Here is a 21,319-nt window from a genome sequence, read left to right on the forward strand (position 1 = left end):
TTACAGGGTAAGGAAACCAACATTGAGGCGGAGGGGATTATTTTTATTTTTTAATCACCTAATAGCAGGAAGAGCACCATCTAGTGGTTAGAACCTGGTAATATCAGGATGTAGGATGGGACATAAACCTAACAACTTCAATGACTAATTTCTATGAACAGGGGGGGAAAAACATCACCAAATTCACTGGATGAAGAAACAATACTCAGAGCCGCAGCTCCATACTACTTTTCAGACATAGAGAACTGATACTATATACTCGTTGTTTGGGTGGGATTGGCATGGGGTGTGGGGGGTCAGTGGGTGGCTTTTCAGATTCGTCATGTCTAGTTCATTGTTAGAAAAAAGTTAGGTCCAAATCGGATTTTAAGTACAATATTTATTGAATATTATACGAATCTTATACATTTAAATGTCCAATTTGGGTGCAATCAATTAGCTTAATTTCTCAGAGATCAACAAAATAATTGTGCAGGATTGCTAATCTTATCTGTTTCTAACTATAGAAACGATTTCAGAACAATCTGAGATGTTGGGTGTCTAAATACTTTCTTGTTCTTTTTGAGGTGGAACGACCCTTCTTGTATTCTATATACTCAATGTTAATATCATATGAGGTAATAAAACTAGTGTAAATTATTATTAATTTTTTGTAATTTCATTTTGGAGTGTAAAAGTCATTTCAACACACAAACAAATAGGCAACTGTATGATTGTTGTCAGGTACAGTATGACCATTAATATCTCTAGACGAAATTGTCAAATTGTCACATGCTGCAGCCTGCAGCACCAACACAGATTGATCTGCATTAAGAATGAGCCTATTAAACAGCAATCATTTTTTACACCAGTGAGTCCATTCTATCAAAGATAGTTTCTTCTCTCAAGAGACAATAACTTTTTAAACTGCAACACACGCTTAGAAATAACATTGTGGGATCAAAACAGTTCAAACTTTGACAAAACGGTGCAACACCGGAATTTGCAGAAAAAAATTCTTGAGCGCTTCCACCCGTTTAAAATATACTGCTATTATTGGTTTACACAACGGGATTTCAAGACCACAATAACCAATCACAACCAGTATGAACAATAGAAAGGGGCGCGGTTTATTCACGGCCCATCCAATCGGTAGAGACTGTACTGGAGTCCCGTGCTGGACTGGGCCTCGGTCTTGCCTGGTGTCATGCAACCGACTATTGAATATGTGATGGCGGCAGAAGACCTGAGAATTCCCGGGGAGGGAATTCTTATAGGGGATAAGATATACTCTGGAGTGACCTTAACTTTAGATAACTGTCTCCTGCCACCGGAGCGACTACAGCAGAGTCCGTCCGCTGAACATGGGCTCTCCGCGGATACCGAGGAGCAGCTGCGAATGCGGGGCTGTGAGTTGATCCAGGCCGCGGGTATTCTGCTGAGACTTCCGCAGGTTGGTAACAATCTAGCTAACTATTGTGCCGAAGTTAAGTAGAATTTGCATTAGAAGTCAGAGAAATGTAATTGTACAAGTCAAACACGAGACCATGTCTAGAATCAACAGCTAAGTTAAAGGCTCGTGTTGTTTACCAATGAGGCAGGCCAGGCGAGGGATTTAAATCGTAGTTGGCTAACTAATTGATGAACGTTCTCTCCAGGTAGCCATGGCCACGGGGCAGATCCTTTTCCAGAGGTTCTACTACTGCAAGTCGTTCGTCAGACACTGTGCAGAGGTAGGACCCTCACTATCCTGCTCTGTTTGGCAAAAGTCCTCTATCAGACTTAACTCAAACATTCAACCCTTTACTATTTGTTCACCCTGTTGCTGTGACTAACTAATCTCATGATGCTGTTTGTCCTCTTTCCCCTTCTCAAAATATCCATCTACCTCCCTGCCCACCTCATTCCAGATGGTTGCAATGGCTTGTGTGCACCTGGCTTCAAAGATCGAAGAGGAACCACGGAGGGTACGAGACGTTCTCAACGTGTTCTACCACCTCAAGCACAGCAAAGGCAAAAGGTAAGGGGTTCTGAACTCCTCTTCCTGTTCCCCCAACCCTCTTGAGGTATTCTGTATATCTCTAACCATGTGTATCTTCCAGGACCCAGGTCCCCATGCCTCTGGATGCCAGCTACATCAGTGCCAAGGCTCAGGTGATCAAGACGGAGAGGAGAGTGCTGAAGGAGCTGGGCTTCTGTGTGCATGTCAAACACCCCCACAAGGCAAGCAGCAGACTCCTTACCTCACCACCTTCAATACATTCAGTGGCGCATTTGATCTAAAACAGGACAATTGATAACCACTGTGGCTTAGGCCCTGTTTGTTCTACTGGTTTGTTGTGATTGCTACTCTAGGCTTGGATTTGTATGATCATGACATGCCTAGTAAATGCTCTTATCAAAAGCAATTTACATTGCATCTGGTCTTGGGAATTCATCCCTAACAGTTTTTGTGCTCCTCTGTCACAGATCATTGTGATGTACCTCCAGGTGCTAGAGTGTGAGAAGAATACTAAGCTGGTACAGACGGCTTGGTGAGTATCTTGTTGCTATTTTGTCTTTATTTAGTTTAATCACTTCTCAATGTATCTCGAATGTCATATTAGGAAGAGTTCTTATTTAGCTATTTTCACCTCACTCTCCCGCTCTCTGCTGCTATCTGTTTTCTAGGAACTACATGAATGACAGTCTGAGGACAGATGTGTTCCTGAGGTTCAGTGCTGAGACCGTGGCCTGTGCCTGTATCTACCTGTCAGCCAGAACACTTCAGGTAGGACACTACAGTGTACACTCATGTGCTTTAAACATGCTAACACATAAGGTATTTTACAGTAATATACAGTAATATACTTGTCATTCATACACCTGCACATATCAGCATACCTACTACACAAACCAAGATTTTATCTAAGGACATATGCTCAAACATGATTAGCTGGTCTATATAGCTCCCAGATATCCATAACAGCGACATGACCACCTGTCTGATTCCTCACCCTCCTCCCGTCTTCCCTGCAGATCCCTCTACCGGACCAGCCCCCCTGGTTCCTGCTGTTTGGTGCGTCTGAGGAGGACCTGAGGGAGATCTGTGGGCGGATCCTGAGGCTGTACTCGCTGCCCAACGTCTCCCTCCCCAGTATGCTAAAAGAGGTGGACCAGTGTCACCTGGCCCTGGACGCCCGCATCGCCAAGGCTAAGCTGGTAGGAGGGGGACTGCTGACTGTGGGTACCCCTACCCTTGATGTCCCCTCCAGCTTCTCCCCTGCCTCCAAAGCAGGTGAGACAGACACACACCGCTCACCCATAGGGAAACACACTGTGTAATATGTGATATCCTAATGTTTTATCCCATGCTTTTTTGTTTCTATTTCCTTTTTTTTTTGCATTCTGGCATCTATAAAAAAAAATATTATTACCGTTTGTCTCATGTGCTCATCATTTCCTTTAGCAACCCTGTGACTTTGGAACCATTTCCTCCTACAAAGTTCCTTATGCTCGTCTCTCTTTGTCCTAGCGTCACCTGCTGTACCACAGCCCAACAGGGAGTCTCCCCTAAATCAAGTTGCCCTAAAGAATGCCTGCCGGAAACTCACTAACGGAGACGAGTAAGTATTCCTCCTCTACTGGAGTATGGGGATATCTGTACTGAGTATATTTGTTGATTGAATGGAGCTGCTTTCCCTCATGAAATGTAGACTCTTCTATTTTTGCTTTTCTCCTTCTTTTTTTTCCTCACTCAGGAAGAAAAGAGGGAGCCGTAGTGATGAGAGGAGAGGGACTCAGTCCATGTCTCCTTCCAGAAGAAGGTATGGAAGAAGCACTGTGCCTTACTCTGTTCCATATGGACTCCATTTTGAGTCTCAGTTCTGAGACTAACTTCTCTCTCTCTCTCTGTTTCAGACGCAGTCGCAGTGTCTCTTCTCCTTTGTGCTCCGTCTCTCCCGCCCACCGCCAGAAAATCAGTCGCAGGGATAGAGCGAGAGAAAGGGAAAAAGAGAGGGAGCGTCGGCGGGAACGGGAGAAGGAGCGGGGAAGAGGAAGGAGAGATGAATACTCACGTAGAAGATAGCTGTTATCAAGGAAGAGCTATGAGCGTTACCGTAAACAGCACATCATGGACCAAATACAAGCCAGACTTTCCAATGTTTTAACTTTTGTAGATTGTTTGTATTACATTATAATTTGGGAAACTATGCTCTAAGATCATAGTCCAAAGCTTTTGTCTGAACAATATTTTTGAAATAAAAATGCTTTTAGATGATCTGTTGTCTTGATTTATGAATGGCATCAAGTGATTGAGATCACTTTATTGGTCAACTGCACACAAGGTCCAACCGAACTGTGACTTCCGCTTTTAACCCAACCCTTCCGAAAGACTCATACATACAGGTTTTGGAGAGGTGCGGGAAGCTGTTGTGGGGGGTTAAGTGCCTTGCTCAAGGGCACAACGACAGGCAACAGCATCTAGGATTTTGATACCAGCAACCCTCTGGTTGCTAGCGCACGTCCTGCCAGGTTTTCCTGTCGGACCCGGGATTCAAACTGGCAACCCTCCTATTGCCGGCTCGGCTCTAACTGCTAGGCTACCTGCCACCCATTAAGCACCACAACCAAACACACCTCTACCTCCCTCCCTAGGGAAGCTAGTGTGGCATCATAATGAACCTAGTTGCTAAGGAAGCATGTTTCAATTAGGCTGATTGATTAATCTCTCGCTCAGTAGCTAAACTCTGGGATTGAAACCCCCACATTTCCATGGGTACACTGCCTCTGGCCTAGCAGAGGTTGGTTGAGTAACTAGGGAATTTGCTGCAATTTTAGGTGGATAGGTATGGCAGGAACTACTTTGTATATATCTGGTGTCCATGGTGATTTTACATAGGTACTTCTGTGGGAGGTTGGGCTTGTGTTGGATGCTACAGAGAGAGGGAGTGTATAAAAGTACCTATAATAGATGGGAAGCAATCAATATGAATTTTTTTGTGCATTTGTATTTATGATCTATTACCAAGAGGTGTTCATATTTGGAATAAAACATATAGCAGTGGATTAGAGGATGCAGATAGAATGGAGCTGACATCTAATATAACTCACTCTTTTTAGAAAAACTTTTGAAAATAGGGCCCTGGATTAGGATGCAGAGAGACTGAAAAGTTTTCTACCCAGAACTCACTATAATTCAGTAGAGATGGAGGCCCCAATGCCGGAGTTGAGAGGGCAGGAACTGGTGGGGATGGGGCTCCGTGTCACTACGTCTCCCATCCAGACCACCTTCTACATCATTCTAGACCTGCTGGGTATCGTGGGTAACGCCACGGTGGTTGGTGTGATCGAGGAGAGCGTGTTCAAAGACCCCAGTGGGGGATGTAACTCCGATATCATCCTGATGAACATGGCCCTCTCCAACCTGCTCATGTCTGTCCTGAGGAACGCCCTGCTGGTCATCTCTGACCTGGGGCTGGAGGTAAGGAGCTGGGTTGATCTGGGACAGGGGTCGAGCACTGGGGCAGAGGGTGCTGAAGAATAATGGCTGTATGTGGATGCTCGAGACAAGGGGGAGGCAGGTATGGGGATTGTGTGTGGTTTGGGCTCTAAGTAAAAGGGTTGTGATTATGGGATTTGGTATTTAAGATATTGGAGGGTTTTGGGCTGATCTTTGAGGAATGGTAGTTTAAAATGCAAGCGCTAGGGAGGGTGGTGTGGTCTGTGACTAGAGATATGCTATGTGAAATGAAAGCAAGCTGACAATATACTGTGCCATAATTACTGAAATAGCATTGTTCAGCTCGACACTATTGGGTACACACACACAAGAACTGACACCCAGCTCTCTCACATGGCCCCTCCCTCAGGAACTGTTCACGGGCACCGCAAGTTATTACAGAGAATGCATGTTTATGTGTATGTTTTATGACCCTCATGCTAAGAGAATAAAAAAACTGGTAAATAGTTTCACAGTATTTTCCCTTCCTCTTTCTCCAGGTGATTCTAGCCCTCATCATGCTCTTCATTGGGTCTTGGGGAACCAGCCTCATCTCTATAAACTACTTTATCTACAACCGAGGTTCGTCAGCTGAGTTCCTCCTGGTTATAGCTCGCTTTGCCAACACCATCTTCAACGCCATTTCATCCATCGTGCTGGCAGTGGGTCACCGACGGCTGCGTGCTGTCATTAAGTATATTCTTACTCGCAAACAGAGCCCACGTTCTGACACAGACACTGCAACTGAAATTATGGGGAAGTCAGTGGAAAGATATTATACCTGCCCTCAGCCTAACAGTAACATAGAATTATATGGTTGTTCGCATTCCTCTAACCATTGGCAACCATTTTTATCCTCTTCCCTTAGGCAGGCTGTTTTAACATGGCCACTATGAGAGACAAACCCATTATTATTTTTTTACTACAATTTCTAAGGATTCAATGAAGAAGAGCACTGTTACTTGTTCGGAGAGGTTTTGTATAAAAGATTGTTGAGTTCCTAATTGGAATGAAATGTGATACTCTGTACTTGTTAGTGAGACTATGTTAACACAATTTCTTTCTGGCAAGCTGCCCTTTTGTGAGTGAGAGAATGGTTTTGATGTATTGACTGTATGTAAGAGGGCACTCCTAGCTGTAGATAGTTGTCGTTACACGTTCTGATTTGTTTGCTCTTTAAAAAACAGTGAAATAAAGGTCTTTATTTGTACCATCTCCCAGCCTCTGAGACAGTTTATGCCCTGAGGTTCCTCTACATCAGAGTTTCACAAACTCGGTCCTGCCCCCTCCCCAAATACTCCAAATGTAGAAGATCTTAAACATTCCAATACTTTAAAAGTTCTAAGGTATTTATTGGATGGGTTATTACTTATTTAGACAGAGTTGTTATATACATGTTCACATTTAAACATTGAGACTGAAGGAGAGGCAAGCATTGGTTAATTAATGATACCATACAAAGTGGTACGCCTTAATTAATTCATTAATTCATATTTGCTTTAACTCGCTCCTCTTATTTGATAACCTCTCTCTCCTTCTGAATAGTGAAAACAGGTTGATTTACTTTCCTCTCCCTTGTGTCTGGAGCTTTGCTTTCATCTACTATTTTCTCCTGTTGACATTTCACTCTGTCAGCACAGCCAACGATCATCCTCATGATCCTCCTCCTCAGCTTGCCGTGTCCCAGAGCCACCACCATGGGACTGAAGCCCACAAACAGAGAGGCAGAGAAGTGGGCCACAGTCAGCAGCTCCTCCGCATGGTGCCCCCTGTTATGGTTATAGTATGTCACCGCCGCAACCTGCAGGGCCCAGCACACCACAAATAGCATCACCAGCAAAATGATCACATGACCGGCCTTGCGTTCACTGGCCACATGTCTGTCCAGCTTGCCCTGCGTCCCTCCCCCTGCCTCGCCCGCTGAGGTGACGGCCCGCATGTGTTTGGCCAGCGTGTGCAGCGTAGCCAGGTTGGTGCCCACCATCAGCACCAGGGGAACCACCTCATTGAGGGCCAGGGAGGTGGAGGCGAAGGCCAAGCCCTGCTCCTCCGAGGGGAACTGCCACATACAGCCCAGAAGGGGCCTGGTGGTGCAGCTGATCACCATCAGCTCCACCGTGGCATTGCCTTGGACGTGTGTGGTGTAGACCAGCGCCGGCAGGGAAAAGGCCAGGTTGAGCCCCCAAACCAGCCCCAGAACCACCCACACCTTCCTCCTCTCATGCTCCTGTGCCAGGGGGCCCACGGCCACATGCTGGCGCCTCAGGGTGACACAGTGGAAGGCACTGAGGGTCAGAGTGACCCAGCAGCCCACGGCCCGCCACCACACCCACAGCAACATGAAGAGGCGGCACCAGCCCTGGGACAGGGACACGTCCAAACCCAGATCAGACACAAAGATGGGTACCGTGCGGAACAGAGACGTCAGCAGGTTGGCCAGCGACAGGTTCACCAGGATGGTGTCAGAGGGATGTAGCCGATGAGACAAACTTTCAATGGCCGACTGGAAAACCTGAGAGAGAGGGAGAGAGAAAGAGTATAATTTATTATTACACTTAACACTGTGTGATGTCATCTTAGGCTGAGATATTCCATGGCTATTGGCAGTTAGGGTTCCATTTCTTTAAAAAAAAGTTTGATAGTTCTCTCCTCACCATATGGATGATCAGTATGTTTCCCAGGATGCCAGAGAAGACCAGCAACCCAAACAGAATAGCATCTAGAGTGAGGACCTTCGACATCGCATTCTCCTCAGCATGGCGCCACTATTTGTTTCTTATTCATTGCATGGATGTGTATCTCAATAGTGGTGAGAGCTACTCTTCCTACTCTGTTACTATACCAGGATCTCTATTGTATATCTGCCTTTATCCTGTTCATTGTGAACTATTTATATAGACACATACACACAAACAAAGCCATCCCAAAAACAAACTCAGCATTTTCACCGTTGCTGTCCCGGCTCAGGGTCAATTTACTCCAATAATTTGTCGCCTAGATACCATGCCCTTACCTGCTGCTAAGGCTTGCAGATTTTTCACTCCATTGGCCAGCTGCAAAAACACACACCTCTTATCAACTCATACCCCACAGACAGGCCATATCAACAAGACATGTGAGGCTGACAAACACCTGAGACCATAAAGATATACAAATCACTTCAGCTCATTTCAGTGGGTGTCCAGACATGTATTTATTTGTCGCCCTGTTACAAAGCTGGCTGTTATGATCCATTTGTTTGTGCCCCATCCCGTGAGTGTCTCTACCCCTCATCGTTAGCTCCCATTGCCCAGATGTTAGTTCCAATTAGACTAATTAACCCAGCATCTTCCAGGGGCTTCCTAGGGGTCTTATTAAAACCATCCCATCTACTGATGCTGCAGTGTTATACATTAATCACACTGTTCCTGTCCTCTCCCTTGGCACTACTAGCTTGTCAATTTTTTCCTTTTGGGAATGGAAATATAATCATTACCTCCAATAACCTTGTCCGTGAACTGCTGAGTCGAATTGATCAGAGATTAAACTTAAATGCTCTCAAATTCAAGATCTTCACAGATATGAAGCTTTTTGTGACCATTATAACTGCCAGTAGTTATAATGTTGTTAGACTGTGAGTTGTATTACCTATTTGATGATTGGGCTATTCATCAACACAGCAATCAATGTGTATTTAGAGTGTTGTAATACAGCTCTGGTTATACATGATCTGTTCTAATTCTCCACGATCATTCCGATGATACTATTTTAAAGAGGTTATAAAGAGGTTGTATAACTAACCAGAAATGAATGTATCAGCAAAATCTTCAGAAGTGTTTGAGTGTGCAAAAGAAACCTAGCTCTGTACAACGTTATAGACCTGTTATCAATTATCACCACTTGATGTCATTGTAGGTTTGGAAATAGCATCACATCAAAATCAACTATAGCTCTGGGTTACCGCTGACAATATCCAAATGTCAGTTAGCATAAGTAACATATACTTATCTCATGAATGTGTTATAAACTGTTACCAGAGTTCATTGCTGCAAGTTTCATAGTCTTTTACAAGAAAATTATTCCTGAAAATAGGACATTTGTATTACAGGATAAAGATGCACAAAACAATCACCTCTAATGCATTTCCAATAAACTGCCTGACTTGATCGCATGAACAAAAGACTACACACATCAGCCTTGAAGACTACAGCCTCCTGTAGCTCAGTTGGTAAATCATGGCGGTTGCAACGCCAGGGTTGGGGGTTCGATTCCCACGGGGGGGCAGTATGAAAAATGTATGCATTCACTAACTGTAAGTCGCTCTGGATAAGAGCGTCTGCTAAATGACTAAAATGTAAAAATGTAAATGTAACACCAAATGTGGAAGGACGGATGGGTGGAAGGATGAAAAGGCACAAAAAAGTAACTGAAATGGTGGCAGCGAAATTAAGATTGGAGTGGGGACTTCAAATGATGACTCATGATGTAATTGACTGCTGATGACTAGGCTACAAGCATTCTGACAGACAAACGCACACACACCTCCTCACGACAACCATAAAAGAAAGCCAGACTGGAGGACAAGACTGGGCCAAATGTGATTAAAAAGATAACCGCCGCGGTCCTCGTTCTCGAAAACCCAGACATGTAAGTTATTTTCTCAAATAGCCAAAATGCATCTTACATTGATTGCCGTTTACATTAAACACTTGTAATAAGCGATGTGACCTATTTATTGTTTGGTTGAGTTGTGTGCATAACCAACATTTGTGTATGGATGAACAGATCAAGAATGCATATCCATGTGATAGAAGTCTGGCTCATTCTCTAATAGTGTGGACTGTAAGCTATCAATCGTCCAACTAGGTATATGATTGTTATTGTCCGCGTTTGTTGCAGATTGTTTTCGTGCTCTGCACCAGGGAGAGGCTATACGGCATTGATGGCGTACGACTGTTATGGAAGCCACCTGCCCCCGTACCGCTCTTTCTCGCCTCGGATCTCCGCTGACAGTAACGGCGCAGTCCACTATCAATTTGCACTAAAACAGTGAGACTGAAGCTGTAAGAGGGGAAGAAATGAGAGGCCAACCGCCGCTGTCCCTGGTCGCCTTCTCTGCAGTGCTTCTCTGTCTGTGCCGCACAACAATCGCAGTCTCCAACCGGACACGCAGCGGCCGCGATGCGCAATTACCATCAGCATCAGCATCTTCATCAGATGAGGGAAGCAAGAAGGACGTGGGTGTCTCCCCAAACTATGGCCAACACAATAACTACGGTGGTATTGATTATTTCAGTAAGAATGAAACCATGAGCACACCAAAGCTGGAAGGGGACCTCAGCCATAGGAATGGCACTTACTCCATCAACACTAGCAGAGGCAATACAGGAACCACTGTGATATCTGGCAGGCCAGACCATGTGCAAGGTGGAACAAGGTGGGTCAGGGCCATGGAGGGAGAAGTGGCACCAATATGTGCCTACCGGGTGACAGAGGGGGGAATCGGGGGGCGGTTGTGTTTTCAACACACACAGCAGGGGTTCAGGTGTCATCATGGAGACTGCCGGACTGTTCCGTCTCCAGGAGGGTCCCTGGTGGCCAACGTTCTGACCAACAGCAGTGTGCTGCTACAGTGGACATACGAAGGTCTGACAGGAGAGGCTCAAGGGACAACCAAAGGAAACACAGCTGGACATGACCTTGATAAACAAGAGACTGAGACTAGAGGAACAATTGTAGAGGGACAGAAATGGGCACCTGGGACAGGACTTCGGGAAGAGAGCAGGTTTTTGACTGCCCCACCAAAGATGGTATTCAGTGGACGACGGGTCAGAAGAGGTGGGTTTGCGCTGAGCTGCTGGTGGAACGGGAGCTACACCCAGTTTGAGTGCGCTGGTGTCCATCTTGGCTCCGGTTGCAGGGACTTCCTGCTGACTGAGCTGCATGAGAACGTCCCCTACCGCATCTGCCTGCATCCGCTGGCCTCCACCCTGATCCCACCGCCCCACTCAGGAGGAGCAGGCCAGAGAGAGGACCTGGGGGACTGTGTGGAGTTCACCATCTCACCCTTGGGCATGCAGGACATTGTGATCGCCATGACAACAGTGGGAGGAGCAATCTGTGTGATGCTGGTCATCATCTGCCTGTTGGTGGCGTACATCACTGAGAACATCATGAGCCCCACGACACAGCACTCACACTCCACATACCACACACACTCTCGCCACTAATGTCACTTACGCACGCACACACACACACACTTGTATCCTTGTTCAGCAATATCACACTCATTTATTTTACTCCCACATCTAAATCAATACACAAATGTATGTAACATAGTGTGATTGAACACCCACACACACATAATAGAAATCTCACACAGATTCAGGGCATCACACCTTACACACAACTAAAACACATCATACTGATGTGCAAGCTTGTGGAAGAATAATGAACTAAGCCTCAGACAGACCATCACACTTTCAAATACTATTAAATACTTTTCAAATGATAGGGCTCAGAGAATTCTCTCTGTTTGTGTGTGTGCATATTTTCGTCTCATGTGTATTTATCTCATTAGCCTTTCTGCTAGTAATCAAAGTGTGTTGTATTAAAGATAGTAAGATGATAGTCGGTAGGTCTACCTAAGAGTGAAACATTTTCTATAGTTGAGCAGTGAAAAATAAAAATTAATGTGTACCAACCAGTATAAACCAGTATTTATAAAGATTTCTCTATTTTTTGGGAGCCCAGTTATAGATAGGTTAGGATTACCTCTGTTCAGTGGCAAATAATAAGTGCAAGCACAGTAGGTAATTTAATTAGTGCTTTCTTCCTTTTTACCTCAGAGAGGATTCATTTAATTAATGTCAACAATGCACCCAAGAATGATTCCTATTCGCCATACCTTCTCATGGCTGTAGACATCTATGTATGTCATAGACCTTCAACAGGCTGGTCTGCTCTGCAGTCTGCCAAATACTGTGCCAAACCTCTACTTTAGGAGGCCCTGTGGAATCAATAAAACACTGCGAGAATATGTGTGTGTATGTGTAACTGTGTACAGAAAAATATTATTAATATTTGTATCTATCCATCCATCCATCCATCCATCCATTGTACAAATAAAATATAGATGGCTATGCCTAGACTATGTGTGCAATTAATGTAGGATACATGTGGCACAGTTGCAGTCTGTTTTCCAGCATCATCAGGGCCAGAGGACTGGTCGGGTCAGACTGGAGAAGGTTATGTTTGGATGACGTCATGCATGCACAGGAGGAAAAATAAATCGCTTTGGTGTGACGCCCTGCCCCCATATGACATCAGCTGTAAAACCTTGTGGTTAAAACTCCCCGTCGCCATTTTAACAGGATCACAGAAAGGAGATTGTCAGATCATTTTGAGTCATTTATATACCCAGTTGTATTTGGTTGGTTAGTTTAAATCGAAGGCCTTCCCTGCAGTCTTTTTTGTGATAGCTACATTTGTACCACGTTTAAACTAGTTGTGTGTTGTACTTTCTTAACATTTAATTGCTAGTTCTTTCAGAAAAATAGCATTCGCAATGCCGAGCCACCCGCTGCGCGTGGCGGTTGTGTGCTCGAGCAACCAGAACCGCAGCATGGAAGCGCACAACATCCTCAGGTAACATTACTGGAAGAAAAATAAACTACGACGACATGCCACGAAGCCGCCACTTTTGATTTTCAGCGGCCTGTTTTTTTTACCTGGTTGAGAGCTCACCCTTTTCCACACGACAATGCAGGCTTGCTACGCCGACCGCAGTCTGTTTGCGGCAAACGACGGGTCGACGCATTTTATTTCACTAATATGGCTAATTTCCAGATTATAGAAGACCGAGATGTATACACTAGCGCGAGCCCATAGCAAATGAATTGATTCGAACGTTTGCAGAGCCTATTTTGATTGGGATTATGCTTAGAATTCGATTTCGCCTAATGGCACCAAAATATGTATACTTTTTCATTTTACCACTACAATTTGTTCTTGGGACGAAACTGAACAATAACAACGTGTAGAAAGTAAACATCCACACCTCGATGGTGTCAACTGTGCTATGTCTGCATAAAGAGGAAGTAGGGGAAAAAATGGCAACTTCTATTTCTGGTCTAGCGAACGATGAAAACGGAGTACGCTGTCCAGCCTTACATAATTATAAATATGAGATTGTCGTGATTAAATTTGTGTCCTACTTGGAAGAAAAAAAATATATAGACATTGCGAGATATTTGGCGAAATATACCAACATGCCTCTCCATAGGAAAACAATGTGGGGAGTTCAGCGTTCCAAGGACAAAAAGTATTTCGGGGCTAGCGTTTCACGACAACGAAGTACGGTGCCCAGCTTTACATAGTTAGAGGAGACTCTCATTATTAAAATGCTGACCGACTTGAAAAAATCAAAATATACACATTGCGAGATATTTGGCGAAATACACAGACATACCTATATTTCCCCTATAGGAAACAATGGGACGAACAGTTCCATGAGTATTTTTGTTGTTGTTGACGTATTAACTATTAGCAATTAGTTCAACCTGGGCAGGTCTCATTGCCAACAATAGCGAAGCAGGCATTGTGACGTAGAACAATGGGCTGGGAATTAAACATTCGGAAGGCGAGTTGGTGTTCAATGGAACTAATAGGAGCTGGCAGGGTGAAAAAATTCCTAAAATAAGGCCTATTTTTTTTCGTGATGAAAACTACGGCAAGCAGCTGGGACATTTGGTAATATTATGAAACTGGGCTCCATGGCGGATGCAATGAACTAGTTTTTATCCGAAAAAAAGCGTTTAATGTGTCCAGCCTACCGGAAGTAGGACATGTTTAACTCCGTGCAGTGGCCGTCGGCATAGCCGTCAGTCACTAGTTGGAAGCAACTAGAACAAACTGGCTAGAACTAGGTAGGCAACGAACCAGTCAACTACCTGAAATTATACAAATATGGTGGGGAAAAAATAGTTAGACCTGCCATGCATCACCTAAAACTTACTTTCAGGTTCTGGATTATTCCATGAAAGGATCATAAAGCAATTGTCACTCAACAGCCTCAACGTTCAAAATGGATCAGCTTTTTAGGCAGGGTAACACTAAACGAATACATCTTAGACTAATTTGTCATTTTACTGAGTAAAAAAAAACAGATGGAAAATCTCCATGCATGGAAAGGAAGGTAAGGAGAGCCTATTGGGGAATTACAGGAGATTCCTGCAGTATGGCTCTTGAGATGAGATCACTTCATTGATGATGACATCCACTCATTTCCCCTGCTGTAGTCTGTATACTTTTTGCCTTGTATGTGCAGGTCTGAAAGTAACCATATTTTCCCCCTTCATTCTCTATCTCTTTCTGTCTCTACAGCAAGCGAGGCTTTGACGTGCGCTCTTTTGGGACAGGGTCTCATGTGAAGCTACCTGGTCCTGCACCGGACAAGCCCAATGTGTATGACTTCAAAACCACTTATGAACAGATGTACAACGACCTGGTCCGCAAGGACAAGGAGCTGTATCCCCTGCACTCTTGCATTCACACACACCTTGAACACAGCCCTATCTCTTCCATGTTTCTTTTCTCCAGTGAGTTATTCTCTTAATATTCACTGGAAAATATACCAAATTAGATGTATGAAAATATTAAGGGTCACTGAACATGGAGGTGCATGTTATAGTTTGTGATTCTTGGGTGATTTTGTAGGAAAGGATGTCCTTCACTAACCTGATCCCAGATCTGTTTGTGCTCTTACAAATGCTGTTGCTGCACTTGTCGAGACAAACATTGGCATGACATGGAGTTGGCATGATGGCACATACAGACTGGCACTCAGGCTAGTCCTCTCATCTATTTGTGTGAGATTTATCACATGCTGTCACATATTGCTTTTTCTAACAATGAGTGGTGTGCATAAAATATTTCACTTTCAACAGGTTCATGTGAACAAGTAGCCATTTACCCTCTATAACCAGGTAGGTTGTTTCTGGGCCCAGAAACTAGAAGATCTAGTGAACATATCTCAGTCTTTCCATATCAGGACCAAGATGTAGACTATAAACAAAACAGAAAAGCTATGTATTTGACCTAACTAGTAGTCTGTAGTTTTTGAATCTTGCATTGTAAATTGTGAACATTCTTTCCTTCTGTTCTGTATTAGTATATGCTTTCACGTGTAAATAATTGGACCCCCTCCACTACAGGGCTCTCAACCACACACTCCTCAGAAAATACATTTGCCATTGGAGCCAAGTTCTTACCTTTTGAAAAGGCATAAATTCATATGACAACTCTAGAGCCCACATGGTCCAACCTTAAATGAATTCCTACCTCAACACTTGAGATCTGAATAAATTGGATAGGTGTAAGCAGGAAGGTGAACATTGGAGCTATTACCATATTGTAGATGCCTATAAAATCCTTTCAGATCTACTCAAGTGCATGGCAGGGTAGGGGCTACCAATCAATTTGGGATTGAGCATAAGACTGAAGTATTTGATACAGTTCTGTGTTAGAAGGCATGCTCGCTAGTGTTTTGGGGTGAGTGTGGTTAAAGATGTATGTTTAAATATACCCGCCAAAATGTTTTCCCACAAAGATTCTATCTGCATGCATGTAAAAAGAAAGGGGATATATATGAATTGTTAGTGGGAGCACCATAAGACTCCTTTCACTTCCCAAGTCCCTATTCTGGGAGTGTACAAGAGTTGACTCCCATCCATACAATGCAGGCAAGGATTGGAGATAATTTCTGTAATATTTTCTTGACTATTAATCTTGCTCTTTGTTCCAAAAAATTATTAGATAAGGAAGGTGAGTTTATCTAGAATATTGCACCGATAGTTCATATTATTAGATGCCAGTTACAATAGCTATTAGAGGATATAATTTAAAGTTATTAGACGCTTCCAAAGATCAAATGTTTTTCATATGTGTTTTGGCCTCTAGAGGGCGTTGTCTAACTGACACATTGTTTCATATATTTTCATAGATCCCTTAATATTTGAGGTCTTGTGTGTTCCTCGTCTTGCTGTGTTCCTTGACCCTCAGCACCTCAGATACACACAGAACGGAATCCTGCACATGCTGGACCGCAACAAGCGGATTAAGTCCCGACCGGAACGCTTCCAGAGCTGTAAGGACCAGTTTGACCTGGTCATCACCTGTGAGGAGAGGGTCTACGACCAAGTGCTGGAGGGTGAGGGGACCGGCGACAGAAGGGGGGGGGCTTCTCGTATCAAGTTATTAACTATTATAAATGGGGTTTAATGCATGTGAAATGCAACAGAAATAGTGAATACACTTCCAATAGAGCATGCATAGCTACAAAGTTAGTCAAGAGCTAGGCCACTCTGGCTACATGTTGATCAACGATCACTACTCTCCCCAATCTCTCCCACTCAGACCTGAGCTCTCGGGAGCAGGAGACCTTCACGCCGGTTCACGTCATCAACGTGGACATCCAGGACAACCACGAGGAGGCCACACTGGGGGCTTTCCTCATCTGTGAGCTGTGTCAGTGTGTGAGTGTGTCTGCCTGACCATAAGGAACTACAATCACACAGTTACTTTGTCATAGGGAATACCAGCTTTTGTTATAGGACACATTATATAATGGGGAGTCAGAGACTCTGTGCTCCTGGGGTACATAGTGGTCTTTTTTTCTACAGTGTTGAATGAGCTCTGCTAGATACATGATGTTGGTGACATACATGTAATTGAAGATGGTACACAGAGCATTTTGTGGCGTTGGGATGATTGTGTTGAGAGATAGTAATGGTGCATGAGTCTCTGTGATTCTGTCAAACTGGGACTTAAATTGTATTTGGTGCATTTGCCTTGCCTAGTGTAGCAGGTGTTGTGTACCTGACTGTCCCTTCTCCCCATCTCAGATCCAGCACACCGATGACATGGAGAACGAGATGGACGAGCTACTGCAGGAGTTTGAGGACAAGAGCAACAGGCCTTTCCTCCACACGGTCTGCTTCTACTGATGCCCCTGCTACCAAATCTGCAATATCATATGCCCCCCTGACCAAACATGCACGTTTATACACAGACTCATGCACACTTCCATATGCACTTACTGATTACCGTTCACACACACACATACACACACAGACATACACAATCCTCCGTCTCTGCTGTTGGTCAGGGCTGAGGGTAAAGGGATGGATGCTCTCTGCTTTCTCTATTAAATGGACAGGCTCATCCCTCCTGCTCTGCCTTTCCTCCTCAGGGCCAAGGTGGGCCCAAGGTCCTCCCCCCATCCTACAGTGAAACCACTGACCCGCCTCCCCACAAAGAGAAATTCCCTTTTTGTCAAACACATCCTCCTCCACCTCTAAAGAAGGATTTTTTTTCTTCCAAGTGTTGCACGTTGATGCTGATTGCAGAGCAACATTGATTTGAGTTCCTTTTAAAGAATGGTTATACTTTTTTTATTAAGTATGATTTGTCACATTTACTCTTGATTGTGGAGAGTAGTAGTGTTTACGGGATAGAGTGGAGACGGGTTAGGCATGAATGTGTTTCAGTGTGTGACTGTATCTGAGTGTGTACCAGTAGTTAATTAGGAATTCATTTAAATAGGGGGCTGTATAATGAACAACCAAATAGAGACCACAAGGTTCTCATTTTGCCCTCTTCATTTCCATTATGTATGATTCATATTTAAAAACAGAAGATTTGCTACCTTTTTCAGGGAGTAATATTTTTTTCTTTTGTAAACAGAAAAGAATGAAAACGTTGTAATTATTTGCAAGCTGAGAACTCAGTCCATAGTGCCTGAATATTTCTGTATGTACATATGAATCCAATAAATGAATAAACATGTCTAGAAAAACAGAATAATTGACTGTTCTTTTTAGTACGTTGCACAGATATTTATTATTATTATTTTTTTAATTTAGTCGTTTAGCAGACGCTCTTCTCCAGAGCAACTTACAGGAGCAATTAGGGTTAAGTGCCTTGCTCAAGGGCACATCGATTGATTTTTCACCTAGTTGGCTCGAGGATTCAAACCAGCTACCTTTCGGTTACTGGCCCAACACTCTTAACCGCTAGGCTATCTGCCGCCCAGATCCGGGATGCAACCGGTGTAGAATAACAGTGAAATGCTTACTTACGGGTCCTTTTCCAACAATGCAGAGTTATAGATTGACAAAAAAATTGAATTATTTGACACAAGGAATAAATACACAGTGAATAACAATAACGAGTAAAAATAACATAGCTCTATACAGGGAGTACCAGTACCGAGTCGATGTGCAGGGGTACGAGGTAGCTATGTACATATAGGTAGGGATAAAGTGACTAGGCAACGGGATAGATAATAGAGTGAGCTGTAGCAGCAGCGTGAGTGTGTTTGTGGCGTCAGTATGCATGTGTGTGCATGTTATGTGTGTATGGGAGTATGTAGTGTGTGTGTTGGGGTGTCAGTGTAAGTATGTGTGTGTGTGGGTAGAGTCCAGTGTTTATGCATAGAGTCAATGCAAGAGAGTTCGTAAAAAAAAAAGGGTCAATGCAGGTAGTTCAGGTAGCCATTTGATTAGCTATTTAGCAGCCTTGTTTAGCAGTCTTATGGCTTGGGGGTAGAAGCTGTCCTGTTGGTTCCAGACTTGGTGCACTGGTACCGCTTGCCGTGTGGTAGCAGAGAGAGTCTTTGACAATATTTTGGGCATTCCTCTGACAATGCCTGGTATAGAGGTCCTGGATGGCAGGGAGCTCGGCCCCAGTGATGTACTGGGCCGTACCCACAACCCTCTGTAGCGTCTTGCAGTCGGGTTCCTTGCAGTTGCCATACCAAGCAGTGATGCAGCCAGTCCAGATGCTCTCAATGGTGCAGCTGTAGATCTTTTTGAGGATCTGAGGACCCATGCCAAATATTTTCAGCCTGCTGAGGGGGAAGAGGCACTGTAGTGTCCTCTTCACAACTGTGTGGGTGTGTGGACCATGTTAATTTGTTAGTGATGTGGACACCGATGATCTTGAAGCTCTCGACCCGCTCCACTACAGCCCCATCGATGTGGATGGGGGAGTACTCCCCCCTCCGTTTCCTGTAGTTCGCAATCAGCTCCTTTGTCTTGCTCACGTTGAGGGAGAGGTTGTTGTCCTTGCACCACACTGCAAGGTCTCTGACCTCCTACCTATAGGCTGCCTCATCGCTGTCGGTGATCAGTACTACCACCGCCGTGTCATCAGAAAACTTTGTGGGTGAACAGGGAGTACAGAAGGAGACTAAGCACACACCCCTGAGGGGCCCTGTGTTTATGGTCAGCGTGGCGGATGTGTTGTTGCCTACCCTCACCGCCTGGGAGGCGGCCCATCAGGAAGTCCAGGATCCAGTTGCAGAGGGAGTTGTTCAGACCCAGGGTCCTGAGCTTGTTGATGATCTTGGAGGGGATTATGGTGTTGAATGCTGAGCTGTAGTCAATGAACAGCATTCTTACATAGGTATTAATGTTGTCCGGGTGGGTGAGGGCAGTGTGGAGTGCAATAGAGATTGCATAATCTGTGGATCTGTTGCTTGAGGCGGTATGCGAATTGGAATGGGTCCAGGGTATCTGGGATGATGGCGTTGATGTGAGCCATCACCAGCCTTTCAAAGCATTTCATGGCTATAGATGTGAGTGCTACGGGGCGATATTCATTTAGGCAGGTTACCTTGGCGTTCTTGGGCATGTGGACACTATGGTCGTCTGCTTAAAACAAGTTGGTATTACAGACCGGGTCAGGGATAGGTTGAAAATGTCAGTGAAGACAGTTGCCAGCTGGTCAGCGCATGCTCTGCGTACGCCTCTCTGCATGCAGTTGGACAATTTTAATCAACAAATGTACCTTGTCAAGGTTCTATAGTCCAATGACAGCATTCATAAAGAATGCAGTGAGAATCAATGTCATCCTCTTCCATCTGCTCATGTCCTTGGCAACATGATAATATGTATACCATTTCAAATGTGTTTTGCCCTACTAGGTCTTTTTAATCAGTTACCTATGGCATTGTCAGCATGCCCAACTAACATTTTGTTCTGTCCTGATCTTACTCAAATTTCACTGATTAATGATAAGTAATACAGTTGTTATGTTCAGTGCACAGAAACAATTGAGTGGCTGGGACACAGTGTAGCCTGGCTCACCTTGAGTTGCACATGGAACATAATAATGTCAGAGAGTATGATTTGATTGATGCAGCAGTTTGTTCATATTGAGAGAGGGAAGGATGGGAGGGCTGCAAGGTCACTGATTTATGGTTAATGCTAAAAGGAAATTCCCCAGAGACAAAGCTAGGGTTAAACTAAAGTGACAGTCCCATATCCTAACCTCCCTCTGTCTTCTCTAGTGACATAAATGGATAAATGACCTTGTCCTTGCCATATATTAGCTACAATAGGCCTATAGGACCAGGGGGTTTTGTTTGTCATAGGCCATTTAATAAACCTGATTCTGTGACATTTTAGATTTCAGGTGACTGGTATACGAAATATGGTGGAAACTCGGACTCCCCATAGCCCATGCTATACCAATCCAATGTGTTTAAATGTGTGGGGAGGACAGAGAACGGGGACGCTGGGAGAGTCACTATACAAGCCTTCTGTCTGCAAAACCACACCTTCAACAACAGAGGTCCAATCTGGCTCATATTAGAGCTGACCGCGGTGCTGTCCACGGCCGTGGTGCTGAATCCATATCCGCTGGTCGCGGTGCTGTCCATGTTGCTTATGTTTGGACCCTTATAAGGAATCTGTGACACTTGGGTTTCCGGCAGGTTAGAAACTCAGGACAACATTAAGAAAAATACTTTCAATATGTGACATTCTATTAATCCCTCTTGGCCGATACCGGGCTGGCATTCCCATGGCCCCAATC

At 44.3% G+C, this 21,319-nt stretch overlaps 4 protein-coding genes across 4 annotated transcripts; 3 read left to right on the forward strand and 1 right to left on the reverse strand.

Annotated features, from left to right (window-relative positions):
• Window positions 1–1,139: 1,139 nt before the first annotated feature.
• On the forward strand, window positions 1,140–4,240 carry LOC121575943 (cyclin-L1). The gene is made up of 10 exons (XM_041889235.2): window positions 1,140–1,432; window positions 1,638–1,712; window positions 1,890–1,999; window positions 2,082–2,202; window positions 2,449–2,513; window positions 2,650–2,749; window positions 2,998–3,256; window positions 3,494–3,584; window positions 3,720–3,785; window positions 3,880–4,240. Exons 1-10 carry the CDS (start codon window positions 1,187–1,189, stop codon window positions 4,046–4,048), a joined length of 1,302 nt encoding a protein of 433 aa, XP_041745169.2. The 5' UTR covers window positions 1,140–1,186; the 3' UTR covers window positions 4,049–4,240.
• Window positions 4,241–6,825: 2,585 nt separating this feature from the next.
• On the reverse strand, window positions 6,826–8,202 carry LOC121574622 (olfactory receptor class A-like protein 4). The gene is made up of 2 exons (XM_041887169.2): window positions 8,116–8,202; window positions 6,826–7,973 (listed from the first exon to the last, which is right to left on the reverse strand). The coding sequence occupies exons 1-2, from the start codon at window positions 8,200–8,202 to the stop codon at window positions 6,975–6,977; spliced, it is 1,086 nt and encodes a 361-aa protein (XP_041743103.1). The 3' UTR covers window positions 6,826–6,974.
• Window positions 8,203–9,799: 1,597 nt separating this feature from the next.
• LOC121575301 lies at window positions 9,800–12,584 on the forward strand. The gene is made up of 2 exons (XM_041888293.1): window positions 9,800–10,087; window positions 10,340–12,584. Exon 2 carries the CDS (start codon window positions 10,519–10,521, stop codon window positions 11,668–11,670), a length of 1,152 nt encoding a protein of 383 aa, XP_041744227.1. The 5' UTR covers window positions 9,800–10,087; window positions 10,340–10,518; the 3' UTR covers window positions 11,671–12,584.
• A 212-nt stretch (window positions 12,585–12,796) lies between these two features.
• LOC121575302 (RNA polymerase II subunit A C-terminal domain phosphatase SSU72) lies at window positions 12,797–18,301 on the forward strand. Its single transcript, XM_041888294.2, has 5 exons — window positions 12,797–13,087; window positions 14,825–14,968; window positions 16,510–16,649; window positions 16,856–16,974; window positions 17,344–18,301. Exons 1-5 carry the CDS (start codon window positions 13,008–13,010, stop codon window positions 17,443–17,445), a joined length of 585 nt encoding a protein of 194 aa, XP_041744228.1. The 5' UTR covers window positions 12,797–13,007; the 3' UTR covers window positions 17,446–18,301.
• The last annotated feature ends 3,018 nt before the right edge of the window (window positions 18,302–21,319 follow it).

The sequence above is a fragment of the Coregonus clupeaformis genome, chromosome 10 (genome assembly GCF_020615455.1).
Source record: "Coregonus clupeaformis isolate EN_2021a chromosome 10, ASM2061545v1, whole genome shotgun sequence".
In the NCBI taxonomy this organism is placed as follows: domain Eukaryota; kingdom Metazoa; phylum Chordata; class Actinopteri; order Salmoniformes; family Salmonidae; genus Coregonus; species Coregonus clupeaformis.

Coding starts and splice junctions, on each gene's coding strand:
- LOC121575301 (XM_041888293.1), top strand. CDS start 10,519: ATGAGAGGCCAACCGCCGCTGTCCCTGGTCGCCTTCTCTGCAGTGCTT.
- LOC121575943 (XM_041889235.2), top strand. CDS start 1,187: ATGCAACCGACTATTGAATATGTGATGGCGGCAGAAGACCTGAGAATT. Junction 1,433..1,637: donor TTCTGCTGAGACTTCCGCAG/GTTGGTAACAAT, acceptor CGTTCTCTCCAG/GTAGCCATGGCCACGGGGCA. Junction 3,585..3,719: donor AAACTCACTAACGGAGACGA/GTAAGTATTCCT, acceptor TTCCTCACTCAG/GAAGAAAAGAGGGAGCCGTA.
- LOC121575302 (XM_041888294.2), top strand. CDS start 13,008: ATGCCGAGCCACCCGCTGCGCGTGGCGGTTGTGTGCTCGAGCAACCAG. Junction 13,088..14,824: donor GAAGCGCACAACATCCTCAG/GTAACATTACTG, acceptor CTGTCTCTACAG/CAAGCGAGGCTTTGACGTGC. Junction 16,650..16,855: donor CTACGACCAAGTGCTGGAGG/GTGAGGGGACCG, acceptor TCTCCCACTCAG/ACCTGAGCTCTCGGGAGCAG.
- LOC121574622 (XM_041887169.2), bottom strand. CDS start 8,202: ATGTCGAAGGTCCTCACTCTAGATGCTATTCTGTTTGGGTTGCTGGTC. Junction 7,974..8,115: donor ACATACTGATCATCCATATG/GTGAGGAGAGAA, acceptor CCTCTCTCTCAG/GTTTTCCAGTCGGCCATTGA.